Source organism: Polypterus senegalus, chromosome 9, assembly GCF_016835505.1.
Source record: "Polypterus senegalus isolate Bchr_013 chromosome 9, ASM1683550v1, whole genome shotgun sequence".
Taxonomy (NCBI): Eukaryota; Metazoa; Chordata; class Cladistia; order Polypteriformes; family Polypteridae; genus Polypterus; species Polypterus senegalus.
This window is the reverse complement of record NC_053162.1, coordinates 46,776,025-46,791,954: the sequence shown is the minus strand read 5'-3', so window position 1 is coordinate 46,791,954 and position 15,930 is coordinate 46,776,025. Positions and strand designations below refer to the sequence as shown.

Below are 15,930 nucleotides of genomic sequence, written 5' to 3'. Positions count from 1 at the left end.
ATTATGATTTCAGATTATACAAAATATTTGGGCAATTAGAGTCTTCAGACCTCTGAAATTGCTCAATCTGATTTTTTTTAAGTTTTAAATAAAGGAATCATTTTATGACTGAAAATCCCACAATAGTACAACATATTAGACTATATACTGATTTGATGTATATATTTTTTTGAAAAATAGTTAAATTACATAAACAAAATCAATATATGCAAATGTGAAGGATATTCAGATAAATTAAAATATGATGACCATCCTGGTCAGAAATCTTGTACAATGATACAGTTTAAAGTGTTCAAACAGAGCCAAAATTAATGGAATTTCCAAGTAAAGTGTATTAACTGACAGCCGGGACCCATGCTCGGGTGGGACGCCCCTTTGACACTAGATTCAGGGAGCAGCCATGGGATCCATGCTATGTCCCTCAGAATACTTGGTGGAGGCCCCCTGTGATGCATCAGGGCCACAGGCATGGGACTTAGGAGCCCATCCCTGTTGGGTTACGTGGCCACCACCAGGGGGAGCTGCAACTGAGTCAGTGTGGACGGTAATGCAGCCACACCTGGAAGTGCAACCTAATTTAGGTTAATTGCCACCTGAAGCACTTACGGGTGGGCTATAAAGGGAGCCTACGGCTACTACTCAATGCGCCAGAGTCGGGAAAAGAAGACGTGTCCCCCAGCTGAGGAAAAATAAACCTTTTTGTCTATTTTTACACGTGCCTCTGTTTTCAGTCTGTGTCGGGTCGGGCGCCTATATAGCGCCTTTCACACTGAATATGAGTTAATAACACAAAATGTTAACAGAGGCAACCAAACTGCAAAATGCAAAAACTCTGAAATTATATCATATAATAATATGCCAAATTCTACTCTGTGTGATCTCAATTTTAAACATAGCCAAGGTTTTAAAATGTCCAAATGTGTAAGGACTTAGATAGGATTCTTTAGGTGTGTAATGCAACATACTGAAACAGTCACATTATGCTGGTTCTGAGGTGTTATGCATACAAAGTTAAGGTACTGTATAAAATCTTTAGAATAATAATACAATGTTTAGGGTTTAAGGCACCAGACATTATCAACAGGAAGTAAAATACAAGAGTAACAGAGCACTGTATATTATTTTAATCCTTGCTCTCTATGTGTAGAACATTAATCAACTCCTTACTTTCACTAAGCCTCGATTCTTCTTCTGCTTCATCTGTCAGTTGGCACACAGGCAGTGAGATTACACTTTCTTGGAAACTGAGAGCAGAGTAAACCTCTTCCCTGTTCTCAGTCTCTGAAGTAACACATTCTTCTTGTTCCTCAATTTTAGATTCTGAAGAGGAATACATTTTTTAGTTTTACAAAATACCATCTTCTAGGTGGAAATAATTTCAAAGAGCAAAATCAAGCAAAAATAAAAGAACATACAGCAAGAGCACAAAACATCTTTTGACAAGAACAGTATTCAGCCCAACAGATCTTATCAGTTCCTGTTTACCTGTTTGGGCAGTCAGTGTACCTTGAATGTGTGATTTAAGGAAACTTTTAAAAATTAATTTCAATTCATCATAAATAAATATAGATTGATTTGATAACAGAATTATAAATCTCTTTGAATAATCTGTCTTTTGTGACATTACTGGATGATAATTTTTTAATTATACAATTGTACAGTGGAAACCACAGTCGCCAAACAGTTTCAGGTACCCAGGTTTCATTTCTAGCTTGGTTAATGCGAGTGATGTTTGCTTGTTCTTCTCATTAACATACTGTGAACTCAACTGATCCAGTTTAAGTGAATGTAATGGTCTAAACCTGCGGTTCTCAACCTTTGCGTATTTGCGACCCGAGTTTTCATAATTTTAATCACGCCCCCCTAACGTTTTTTGAAAGGAGCCTATTAATACCAATTTGCTCTTTTTTAATTAATGATGTATCATAGATGCATATTTTATTATACCTACTTAACTTTTATCGACATTTATCTAGCTCTATATTTATTTTTCTAGTATCAGGATGTAGTTTAAGTTAATTTGCTTTGGTTTCAATAGATGTATTTTTCATATTTTTGATTCTTGCTTTCTTTTTTCACATCTTCACGCCACCCTTTTTGTTACTTCACACCCCACAGCTTGAGAACCACTGGTCTATGGTGTAGTATGTCCTGAAATGGATTTGAATTCTCCCAGTGTTGGTGCCTCACATGCAGTCCATGCTGTTGGAATGGGCTCTTGCTCCCTGCAGCTCTCTAGTGGAAATGGAAGATTTGATAAATAGTCTGTTGGATAAATAAGTTGCAAACAAATGGAGTAACGGCCAACCAAATTTTAACTTATTCCTTCATTCACATAAACATCCTACTTAAGAATATTAAGGTTTGAACTTTATATTTTTAACTATTTTGCTTTTTTTTTTTTTCAGGCACAGTGGCGAAGTGGAAGCACTGCTGCCTCGCAGTAAGGAGACCGGAGTTTGCTTCCCGGGCCCTCCCTGTGTGGAGTTTGCATGTTCTCCCCATGTGTGTGTGGGTTTCCTCTGGGTGCTCTGGTTTCCTCCCATAGTCCAAATACATGCAGGTTAGGAGCATTGGTGATCCTAAATTGTGCTTGGTGTGTGTGTGTGTGTGTGTGCCCTGTGGTGCGCTGGCACCCTGCCTGGGATTTGTTCCTGCTCCAGCAGACCTCCATGACCCTGTAGTTAGGATATAGCGGGTTGGATAATGTATGTATGGATGGATTTTTTTTTTCCATGTTTTGTTGAGTGGAGCAAGGGATCATTCACAAAGCAAAGGGGACAACCCCAGAAAGAATTCCCAACCAACACAAAACACAATTACACTAGTCCAATAAATGGACAGTGAATGAACTAGTACCACATATTTGGACGGTGGAAGGAACTTAATATGCAGATCTTTCATATTACAGAAAGAAGAGGATACTCAAACAAAAACCTTAGCAGGATGTAAGGGCAGACTACCATGCTGCTCACCTGTTGTTTCATTCTGTTATATTAAATAATGCAATAAAAGCAGAATCATTGGATTTCTATAATAGCAATTCATCCAACTTTGCTAGTTTCTCCAGCTTTGTAAGTTCCATAAATATTACTAGTATCTGAGCCATAACTAGTAATCATCTAGTACGACTATTTTTAATTAAATTAATTAACATTCTGTCTCTAAAACTAATACATTTACATTACCATCATAAAGACACACTGACAGAAAACAAAATTGAAAGTTATTTATTTCTATTCAGTAAATATATTTCCTGTGTAGAAATCATGCTCTGCTTCATGGAAATTTAAAAATTGCAAGGAAATATTGTAAGGATGCACTCACATTTTCTATTTTCCTATACTGTATTTTATCATATTGCACATATAATTCTGTATACACTGTTTATTCACACAGTAATGCTAGGCAAGTGAAAGTTTTGGCTTCTAAAGAACAATGTTTATTCAACTGTGGAGTTTATCTGAAATTACCAAATGGGCTCAAAACTGTGTTCTTTGTGTAGCATTTTATAAGATAAAAGACCAACCTTTCATGAATTTAATTTTATAAATTCATGACAGCAATTCTCACGTAACAGCTTTAAAGAGAAAATAAGCCACGAGTAACACTAGGAGGTATAGCCCTTGTAGTTTTACTTATAATGTGACCCATGAATTACACGTTATTAAAGTAGGCTGGTTAATTTGAAGAAAAAACAATTGGCTTAGAGAGGTAAAAAAAAACCAAAAAGCGTATACTAGTACAATGACCTCTGTACTTTGCTAAAATCCTTTTTTCTCTTTTCAAACTGAGCCTTCTAAACTAATGTAACTTGTGCATGGAAGCAAGGTACCAGAGTGGTTGGCCCCACTGCCTTAGCACTCCAGAGTTCGAGTTTGAATCCCACTTCAGGTAAAGTCTGTGTGGAGTTTGCATAATCTCTTTATATCCATGACAGACTTCTTCTGGTAATTCATTTTTCAGCCACATTCCAAAGAATTCCAGTATGTGTATATTACTGTATGTAGATCAGTGAATGTAAGTTCCCAACTTATGTTGGCCTGGTTTAAGTGGCTTTGTATGTGAGTGTGTCTTCTATGATGGAATCTTGTTAATTAAGAGTTGGCACTAGACAACAGTATCATGCCATGAAAAAGTTTTAGAAAATGCATATATCTGTTTCTGTTCATCCTGCTCGACTGAGAGAATGTCTGTCATTTGTGAACTACCTTCTTCCTGTATTCCTTGTTCTTCAAGGCCTTTTTTCCAGTCTTCATAGTACTCTAATATCTCAGGAGGAAGTTTTTCTCCAGGGTTTCGGGGAGGCAAGAGAAGGATGTTGTCTGAATCATACCCCTTTAACATTCGTAGTATCTAAAGATAAAAAAATGAAGAAAAAAAAAACCCTTTAGAGGCATACTGAATGTTCGCATGTATTAATGTGCCTTGTTACATTTTAGAAATGTATAAACCTGTTTATCACTAAGATGATTCTATAGCAGATGAGTAGACAAGTTATACAAACATGAGCAGCCCTACATCTTTGCATTATTGTCTAATAGGCTTTCACTGTTACTTCCTAGGGTGGTCAGTAAAGAAAAGCCAACATACCAAAAGAAATGAATAAATATATCCTAATGTTTCCTACAGATTAAACAAAATAGCTGTCTACAACATTAAATGGTAACATAATTAACATAAACATAAAATTAAATTTAGACTCTAGCATTTTTGCTACCCTAGACAAAGCTGCAAATGGCGCCACCAAACTTTATATACAGTATATTCTTACACATATACAGGGCCTCTAAGTTTTTAAAGCTTTGTTATACATATATAATATTGAAAGCCTGATGTGTTTGTAAGTCAGGGTCTGTAGTGTTTAAAAAAACAATGATACACCCAGCTATGCAACCCTACTGAGACTGCCTAGTAAACCTAAATGGTAGTGTTGTCCCTCTTTTTCACACTGCATGAAGTCCCAGCTTTTGAATTTATATTCTCACAATGGGTAAACGCAAAACTGAGTTAACTGCCTACACCAGTAGTTAACTACTCACTGCACCATAACTGGCTTACACCTCAGCCACTGTTATGCGACATTTAAAATGTACTTTTTGCACCACATAAACAACTGTATTAACAACAGTATAACAATATTGGTGGGTGGATATGAATTCAAACACATCTTTTTTAGTTGTGGCAGGATATGAACTTAATATCACAAGGTTATTGGTTAGTCTCTTCCTCCTTGGGTAAATGCCTTTCCATAATATATAGTCATAATGACTATTTTAACATCACCCAGTCATGAAGCTTATTGTAAAATAAGGTTTATAATCCACAAGTGGAGATCATGTTTTTAAGCTATGCATTTTGCTCTCTAGTTTTACAGACACACAACCACAAAATTCAACTTAAAGAGAACATTTGTGCACACAAACATGAACACTAATACATTATTTATATAATATAATATCTGATGTGTGGCATGGTGGCACAGTGGGTAGCGCTGCTGCCTCGCAGTAAGGTGACCTGGGTTCGCTTCCCAGGTCCTCCCTGCATGGAGTTTGAATGTTCTCCCCGTGTCTGCGTGGGTTTCCACCGGGTACTCTGGTTTCCTCCCACAGTCCAAAGACATGCAGGTTACAACAATATTTATTTATATAGCACATTTTCATACAAAAAGTAGCTCAAAGTGCTTTACATAATGAAGAAAAGAAAAATAAAAGACAAAATAAGAAATTAAAATAAGACAACATTAGTTAACATAGAAAATAGTTAACATAGGTTAGGTGCATTGGCGATTGTCCCTAGTGTGTGCTTGGAGTGTGGGTGTGCCCTGCGGTGGGCTGGCACCCTGCCCCTTGGATTCACCCTGTGTTGGCTGGGATTGGCTCCAGCAGACCTCCGGTGACCCTGTAGTTAGGATATAGCGGGTTGGATAATGGATAGATGGATAATATCTGATATCAATGTGTCGTTACTGCTCAAAAGACATTCTCACTCCTATCTCAAGTTTATACTACATGGCCAGGGCTGTAGCCAGCAGTCCAGTATACCCTGTTCATTACGTTGAAGGTACAGTATAGTATTGACACTACCTTTTCTTCTTCATGGTACTGCTTGTCAAATTCCAGTGAGTAGAATTCAATGGGGTAAGCACATGGATTTTTTACTGTAACTACTATTTTATCTCCATTACTGTATGGAAGAATTGGCACAAATTCCAGCACTGATGGGCAGAAATCTAGATGCAGTTCTAATCCTTTCCCCTGGACTATAAGTTTCTTTCGCTCTTTGCTCTGAGAGATACGCAGGAAGATTGATTCTGTGTACAATTTCTGTTGGCAGGAAGATACAACATAATACAATAAAATAAGTTTATGTACAAGCAGAGAAAGAGACAAAGAAAACTTTTTAGAATTCACAATGGTTTGCAATTTAACACTTTATATTTATTAAATCAATTACATTTTTGACTTGATGCTTAGTTCAATATATTTTCCAGTTGTTCAAAATAAAAAGGACATTCTTCCTTTTCTAAATACCTCTTTGGTTGGGCTGAATTTAACTTGCACGTTGACACGCTCTCCTGGAAGCAGAATTCCAGAAGAGGGAAGCAGTTCAAACACTTGTTGAGAGGGCTTGGTTTTAATTTTAGCTTTGCGTCTCAGGTGAAGAGGCATATGCTTATCAATCTGAAAAGAAAGCAGTAATAGAACTGATTAGTGCAGCACACTATCAAATTTTATTTGTCTTTATTAGGTTTGTGTTACAATTCTTTAATCCTCTTATCCAGTTTCTGAAACATCAATTTTTCTGTGCCTGTTCCAACGAATTAAAATACCTTTTGGGGATTAAACAATTTGTCCATCTCCCCATCTAACTCCTAAAATACTTTTTGTCTTATAAGGTTTTAGGAAGCAAAAACAATTTCAGTAGCATTAAATACAAGACAATAAGTATCTCTGATTGCAATGATAACTAATTTCAGGATACACAAACATACCCAGCTAATCTCACTCCTATCAGGCCAATTTAGAATTACCATTCCTAGACAAGGTTGTGCCCACAAGGTTGCTGGTTCAACCCTCAGCTTCAGCTTTCTTTTGATCCTAAGCAACTCATTTAACCCATTTATGTTTTAAACAATATTAATATTCTTATCTTGTTTGTCGCCTTGGACAAAGCTGTTTGGCAAATAAACAACAATAATAATAATAGAAACCAGAGTGCCGAAGGGGCCTGAGTTGCCTCGAAAGCTTGCTGCGGCAGATGGCTGGGACCCATGCCCGGTTAGGACGCCCCTTTGACACTGGATCCGGTGAAGCAGTCATGGGATGCTTACCACGTCCCCCCTGGGTTGCATTGGGGCCAAAATTTCGGAACATCGGCGCTCATTCTTGTTGGGCTCTGTAGCCACCGCCAGAGGGAGCTGCACGGCCTAACGAGCCCAACTCAGCGAGAACGCAACCACACCCGGAGGTGAGGCCGGAAGTAAGTCAACGAGCACCTGCAACACTTCTGGGTGGGCTATAAAAGAGGCCGACAGTCACCACTCCAGGAGTCAGAGTCGAGAGGAGGAGGACAAAACTGCTTGGGAGGAGAAGTGGAGGAGGAGGAGGAAGAAGAAGAGTGTGTTGTGGTGACTTTCTTTTGGGGTGTTTTTGGGACTGTGCTATAGCTGAGGGCCACAGGGAAGACGTGATCCCCCACTGGAAGAAAAAATAAAAACCTTTTTGTTTATTTTTATACATGCCTCTGCTGTCATTCTGTGTTGGGTCGACGGCGCCTTTGCCACACTTGCATATTGTAATCTTTTTAGTTAGCCAATAAAAGGTGTCATTTTGCTTGATGTCTCACTACTTGCATACACAGAGATAAACAGACCAAGAAGGGACATCACTTCATTACAAGGGACACTTAAGCAGTGGGTCAGTTCTACCTGATATGCTTATGTTTGGGATTTGAAGAAAAATAAAGTACTGAGAAAAAGCCTAGACAAACAAATGGAAAATGGGAACTCTCCATGCACAAAGTCACCAAGCCAACAATTGAAACTAGGGTCCCTGGAGTGAGGCAGCAGCACTATCTACTATACCACACTGCTATATGCTTTGTATGAAAATATGCTATAGAACAAACGTCGTTGTTGTTTTACTGTATATGTGTAGTTGTCTTGTATGGAAATCACACTGTTGAACCTATCTCTACCATTGTTTGCACAGATTCCCTATTTGTTCCAGGGAAACTACAGGAGAACACCATAGGGTTAAGTTTGTTTTGTTCTGAAATTTAGTTTGGGAAGTTCCAGTTAGCGTACCCACCCCAAGTAGCACATGGTAGTCCTGCTAGATAATAATAAAACAAAAACAAATAGAAAAATAAACTTGCAAACTTAAAAGTTATGGCACCCTGTGTCAAACTTAAGTGACCATCACTGAACTACAATCTACATACATTTCCACAGTAATTGTGTGTCTGTGTGTTTGTCTTCTTACTATGCCTCTGTTACTGCAATAGATGGAGCATCACAAACATTAATACTGCTTTTACAAATCCCATACCAAATGGCATATAACAGAGACATATGCATTACATGATGCACTGCAAATGTTAATGGTGAGATCTGCGCTGACTACTTTGATTTCAACTCCACTGCAAATGTTAACGGTGAGATCTGCGCTGACTACTTTGATTTCAACTCATCTTAGATGGGTAGCACAGCAAGTCAATTACTGTAACCATTCTATTTATTTTTTCTAAGTGCGCTTAATCCAGCTCAGAGTTCTGAAGAACCAGAGCCTTTTCAGATATCATTAGGCAAAAGACAGAGCAACTCTGGATAGTGTGCCAGTCCACTGCAAGGTGCACTTAAGTAGACATCTACACTTTTTCATAAGATTCTAACTGCTCACAATTTACACATCTTTAGCATATACAATAGAAGGAAATCCATATTAAGTATGGAAATACTCTGTTTAATTGTGGTGAAATGTACAAAGTGCACATAAACAGTGACTGGATTCAAATTCATTTGTGAGGCAGCAGATCAAACCACTAAACCACCAAACATAAGCTACGTAAAACATCACACAAGACAATCTTGCTTCATTTTGAAAGAGTAACCTAAAAATAGCGGTCATTTATTTTGTGCAGTCTTAACCTATTTGCATTCTCTACAGACATGTTAACCTGTATGTTTACATTTATAATTACAATAAAAAGATGATCATCTGTTATGGGCACAGTTTATATATTGAACACCTAAGCAAAAACGAATGAACAAGCATGCACAAAATTTAATAAAGAGTGGTTACAAATTGTATATTACATTTCAAATCCTATTTTTTGTTTAATCGGCTTGCAATGATGTGTTCAGGGTACAGCGAGACTCCCTGCAACCCTAATAATGACTTATATTGTGATGTATATTTAAATATGTTATAGTAATAACTGTATTTCAATGGACTATAACAACAGAAAATAGATTTGAAGTTACAAACAGATAATTACCAGCTTTGGCTTTTCCTCTTCTGTTAAAACCCATTCACATACAACTTGCACATGGTTGTAGATTTGAAAGTTTTTCACTTGGCACTGCCCACACAAAATGGAATCAAACTCAAGTATAGCAGTGGAGAGTGTGAGCGAGGGAATAATTACAATAGCATGCACATGGATCTGGACTATTGGGCCACTAAACACCTGTAGAAACAAAACACAGATTTTACATTAAGGTATGCATAGCATACAGTTTGGGTATTATTATAGCATACAAGTCAGGGATCATTTATTTAGGTACTCTACAGTCTGCATGGTACAGCAGAAATTTGAGACTTTTATGGTCTTCAAAATTCTGTAGGATCACTTAGGTTGGCAGTTCTATGGGACTGGAACTTTGGTCTAAAGACCAGTGTGCTTAATTTCAAACAGCAAGATGATCAACTGGGTCTCTGCCTCCAAATCTCAGTGTGAAAATGAGCAACTTGTTTAATCAACTTGTCACATTTTAATTTTTTTTTAATATCCTTAAAACAATTGTTTTAAACAGTGTGCTTCGCAAAGGGATCAGCTTGCAAAACAAGATATTGGAATAAACACACAAACAGACTTAGACATAGATGAAGCAAAACTGTAGACATGTAAAAACTTCAAAGGCTAATTCTTCTCAGAAGTAACTGAAAATAAAATACCACAAAAAAGAGCAAGAATGTATTGGTTCTTCTTGATGATCAAAAAACATACCTGAATTGGAACTAGAATATCAATATCACCTAGATGTAGGGCTACGCTTGCTGGATCAAATCTCAGTTCAAATGTTTCTGTCTCACAAAATGGCAAACTTTTCACTCGGTATAGTTCTGTACTCAACCCTGTAATAAAAAAAAAAACACTTGACAAAACAACTTATAATATACTGTATAATGCTACTGAAATAATGAAATGGAATAAGAAACAGTTATTTTTTTTATTTTAATAAGAGTTGAAATATTATAGAAAATGTTTCAGTTTAAAATGTACTATAAAGATCCAAATCTTTGACATCCACAATGAAATATCTCTGTACCACCCTTATTATACAATGTTATCATTTTACATTCAGTGTTTCTGATTTCCTCTTTCAATATATTAAATGTTTTTAAACCCATCAATCCATGAAGCTTAACACAGATTCATATTTTTGTCAGTAAATGTGCTATGTAAAAATGTCAATTTTGTAAAAAGGTTAAGAAATCCATCCTTACTATTTAGTGAGAACCAAAAATATTTTTGTATGTAGACAAGAATTGGTTCACAACCATGCATATCCTCAACAATACTTGACATTACAAATACAGTAATACAATAAACTTACATTCATTCTATGCCTGGGTCTTGTATTAATCCCACAGCTTCAGAAACACACTGGGTCACAAAACAATTCCAAATTAAATTGAGGGGTATGAAATGGATGGAAAGACTGACAAAGAGTTTCAGAAATAAAAGTTGATTCATTTTTCAAGTACAAAATCAGATTTTCAGTGGACAGACTGCCAAGCGTAGCATGATAAACAGTTCTAATCACATCAACAAAAGAAAAAAACTACTTCTGGAAACACAGAGTCAAAGAAATATTTTTAGATTTAATACATACAGTAATTACATGTTTACCTGTGCTAGCCAGAATCTGCTTGTCAATTTGAAATGAAGCTGGAAGTATGCCTGTGTTGATCACTTTAATCTTTTGTTTACACACGTTGCCATATGTAACATATCCAAAGTCCAGGTAATATTCTGGTAATTTGCATCTGCAGAAATACATTTTATATAAATATTTAAAATTTGTTATCAAGTTGTAATATAAATGACTGTATGTGTGTGTGCATATACACATATTGTATATATACATAAACACACATGTTCAAAATGTACATATAAACTGATCAGCCAACACATCAAACCCCCTACCTAATATTGCGTAGTTCCCCTCATGGCACCAAAACATCTGTGACCTGCTGAGGCATGGAGTCCACAAAACCTCTGAAGGTGTTCTATGGTATCTGGCACCAAGACAGATCCTTTAAGTCTTGTACGTTGTGAGGTGGGGCCTACATGGATGAGACTTGTTTTTCCAGCACAGATGCTAAAGTGGATTCAAATATGAGAGATTGGGAGGCCAAGTCAACACCCTGAGCTCTTTGTCATGTTCCTTAAACTGTTCCTGAACAATATTTGCAGTGCGGCTGGCTCATTATCCTGCTGAAAGAGGCCACTGTCATCAGAGAATACTGCTGCTATGAAGGGGTTACATGGTTTGCAGCAATCTTTAAGTATGTGGTAAAAGTAACAGCCACATAAATACTAGGACCCAAGGTTTCCCAGCAGAACATTGCCCAGAGCATCACACTGCCTCTGCAGCCTTGCTATCTTCCTGTAGTGCATCATGCTGCCTTCTATTCATAGGGCAAACGACCCACACACACCTGCCCTTCTGCATGATCTAAAAGAAAACATAATTCATCAGACCAAGCAATCCTCTTCCATTGTTCCATGGTCTATTTCTGACACACACATGCACATTGTAGGCACTTTCTGCAGTGGACAGGGGTCAGCATTGACACTCTGATTGTTTTGTGGCTATGTAGCCCCATACATAGCAAGCTGTAGTGTACTGTGTGTTTTGACACCTTTCTCTCATGGTCAGCATTAAGATTTTCAGCAATTTATTCTATAGTAGTTCTTCTTTGGGATCACACAAGACAGGCTAGCCATTGTTCCCCATGCACATCAGTGAGCATTGGGTGCCCATAACCCAGTCACTGGTTCTCCGATTGTACTTCCTTGGTCCATTTTTGGTAGATACCAATGACTGCATACTATGAACAGCCCACAAGATCTGCTGTTATGCAGATGCTCTGACCCTAGTACTGTGTATAGCTTTTACAATTTCAGCCCTTGGACAAGTCGCACAGTTCCTTACACTTGCCCATATTTCCTGCTTCCAACATATTACTTTCAAGGACTGACTGTTTACTTGCTGCTTATTACATCATATCCTCTTTAATAAAACCCTTGTGTGCGTCCAGTGTCAGTGTGTGTGTGTCTTCTGGTGAAGTGCGCATGCGCGGGCCACACAGCACGTGTTCAGTCTCTTCCTGTGCATTCCCTGTGCAGAGAGAGACACACACACACACGCGCACACACACACACACACTAGCGCGCGCCCGTCTCACACACACATACACACACGCGTGCACACGCGAGACAAACAGGCACGCGCGACAGGCAGGCAGACAGACAGACAGGCAGACAGGCAGGCAGGCAGGCAGGCAGACAGACAGACAGACACACACACACAGGCGAGAGACTGACAGACACACACAGACACAGAGGCGTGCACTTAAGAGACACACACGCGAGAGACACACACAAAGGCGCGCAAAAGAGAGACACACCCAGGCGCGCGCGTGCATTGTTGCAATATTACTTTTCTTGGTTGTTTATTAAATTATAGATTTTTCAGATGTTCATTTATTCCCCTGTGCTTAAAACTCATTAAAAAAAGAGTTTTTAGCGAGTGGGTCATAAGGCTATAGCTCAAATTCTTGCAGTGTTAGTTTTCTCTGTTGTTCAAGGTTTTCTTAGTGTTATTCAATGTTTTTACATTTAGTTTACTGTTATGCTGTGCTTTCTATGGTATAGTTAACTATATTTGTGCTTAAAAACTTAAAAAAATATATATTTACATACAGTTCATACGGTCTGGAACGGATTATGGTTGTAAACCGAGGATCCATTGTATTACTGTCAGACAAAATTACAGGCATTTCACGGAAATACAAACCAGTATTACTGAGAGAGAAAATTAAAGGCACACAATACAGTGACACATATTACAGCCACATACAAGGTCCCTTGCCATTTAATATAGACTGTTCATACAAATGTTTATGCACTACTGTTCTAGCGCCTGTTATTTTAACGGGCTTAATGTCTAGTTATTATTATAATGAGATAATCTGTGTTATTCACTTAACCTGTCAGTTATTGTTGTGGCAGATTGGTGCAGATTGGTAGATACATAGACTGTAGAGCTCATTCTCACTTCAATACCCTGCACCCACAATAAAATCCAAGCCGGCTAAAATAAACACAGAGAGAGATGGATAACAGGAGAACACAAAAGTCCCAAAATATAGAAATACAAATCATCTGCATCAGCACTCTTTCGGCCATCATTTTTATATCTTTCAATTTCTGTCCTGCTTGGATCGTCACAAATATCTGACTTTTTCTAAATCTATCTCAATAGATTCTTTGTGTGTTGCCACACATGTTTAGTAGCTAATTTGGCCCAGGTCAAAAATGGTAAGATAAGATTTATTGCCAAATGTAAAGGTAAGGATTAAATCCATCTATCCATTTTCTAACCAGCTGAATCCGAACACAGGGTCACGGGGGTTTGCTGGAGCCAATCCCAGCCAACAAAGAGCAGGAATCAATCTTGGGCAGGGTGCCAACCCACTGCAGGACACACACAAACTAGGGTCAATTTAGAATCGTCAATCCACCTAACCTGCATGTCTTTGGATTGTGGGAGGAAACCCACGCAGACACGGGGAGAACATGCAAATTCCACGCAGGGAGGACCAGGGAAGCAAACCCGGGTCTCCTAACTGTGAGGCAGCAGCGCTACCACTGCACCACCGTGCCGCCCGGAAAAAGGACTAAATTCAAAGTGAAAAACAAATCTCAATTTGTAATCAGAATATACTGTACCTAATAAGAAAAGTATTTTTAAAAAAAGTCCTTTACCTAATATGTGTTTTATTTTATACTAGCAGTGTTACCCGGCTTCGCCTGGGAAATTTCCTAAGACAGTGGACTTCAGTTAAAATCCCTTCAGCCAAAGTACTCTGTAAGTAACTAAGCACTTTTGTGTATACAATATTTTGCGTTTTTTTTTTCGCTAGAGGCTATTATTAATGCGCTGGAGCTCAAGAGTAAAACCTTCCTGATGTAGATCAGATTTTGCTCTTCTGGGTCATTTGGATTTTGTTGCTAATCACTGCAAAATACAATTTTAGAGGAAACTGTATTCTTTTTAATTCAAACAGGTAATTAATAGGAATAATTAGAATTTTAGATATAAATAATATTTTACCCAGTAGCACATCCTGAAAAAAGGGTAGGCTCAATCAGATTTGAATGTGACAGTTTCATTTATAATCTCGTACCGTTACAAAATTTTGGAGAGTTTAAATGAAAAGCAATATACTGTACATTGAATCATGATTTACTTTAACTTATTACATACAGCATTAATGTTTACAGGTTGCACATTTACATGGCCCAAACAATGAACTGAACCTTTTAAACACTGTACAGAAAAGAACAGGTCAAAAGAAATAATATCATGAACTATGTACAAGGTCTACCTTCTCTATGTTGTGTCTATGGGAGACCCCTTTACTGAGCTGCATAAGCATTTAAGTTGGGCGAAGCATGTAGACACTCCAAGCTTGTGTTGTACTCATGGCTTCAAGTGGTGTCATTAATGGCACTTCCCTGTTTCTGCTTCCCCAGCTCTCTGCAGTATTGCATGTATTCATTTCTACACGTGATCACTTGACATTAAAAATGACTAATAAAGGATAACCTAAAGAAATTTACCATTAGGACACTAAAGGAATGGCTACTGAAAATGGGGCTTGGCAGTCAAATGTAAATAATAAATTCAAAATGTAATTTCAAGCAGTAATAGCCATTAGTAACACTAGTAATGTCTTGGCTGTATTTTAAATCAATTTAATAGTATCTTAATAAAAATGGTATTCATTTCTATCAAAAACACACATTTTATAGTCATATCCAGACTTTTGACTGGTAATATATATACAGTGTATACTAGCAACCCGCGGCGTACCATACGCCGCATAATCAGGCCGCTTTTTAAATGATTTTAAGCACAGAGGAAAAAATAAACATTTGAAAAATCCGTAATTTAATAAACCACCAAAAAAAGTAACATTGCAACAATGCACGCTACGAACCAACATACAATTGTCCGTGACTGAAAACCGTACGCACTGCCCGCTTATGTGCCCGCCCCCAACTCCCTACCTGAGTCGCTTTCGTCTGTGTACAGTCCACACGCACCTGTGAGTCACGTTGACTGTTAATTTTCCAAACACCGCCTCAGTCGGTTTCCACATTGATTTTTCATTGTTCTTTGCGGTTCCGGCTGCTTTTTTTTTATATATAATCCACCAAGTCACCCAACCATGGGGGGGCTTTACAAAGGGCAGGGACGTAATCTTTTTTTTTTTTTTTTACCGTGTCCTGTTCGGCTGTGAAGTAATCAGAATTGATGTCTGAATGCTGGCGACTAGCCTTACAGTTTTTCTCTCAGGTGGAGCGTTACAGCTTCTGCTTCTTCAGGGACGTAATCAGTGCGAGCGT

The 15,930-nt window shown here is 37.9% G+C and overlaps 1 protein-coding gene across 1 annotated transcript in view; it reads right to left on the bottom strand.

Annotated features, from left to right (window-relative positions):
• Positions 1-15,930, bottom strand: part of LOC120534858 (hydrocephalus-inducing protein-like) — a 206,036-nt gene that overhangs the window by 109,766 nt on the left and 80,340 nt on the right. The window contains exons 31-37 of the mRNA XM_039762371.1: positions 11,140-11,276; positions 10,234-10,361; positions 9,502-9,693; positions 6,534-6,683; positions 6,087-6,326; positions 4,212-4,356; positions 1,168-1,320 (exon numbers count right to left, since the gene is read on the bottom strand). Coding sequence (XP_039618305.1) covers positions 1,168-1,320; positions 4,212-4,356; positions 6,087-6,326; positions 6,534-6,683; positions 9,502-9,693; positions 10,234-10,361; positions 11,140-11,276 — 1,145 coding nt within the window. The remainder of the gene's footprint in view (positions 1-1,167; positions 1,321-4,211; positions 4,357-6,086; positions 6,327-6,533; positions 6,684-9,501; positions 9,694-10,233; positions 10,362-11,139; positions 11,277-15,930) is intronic.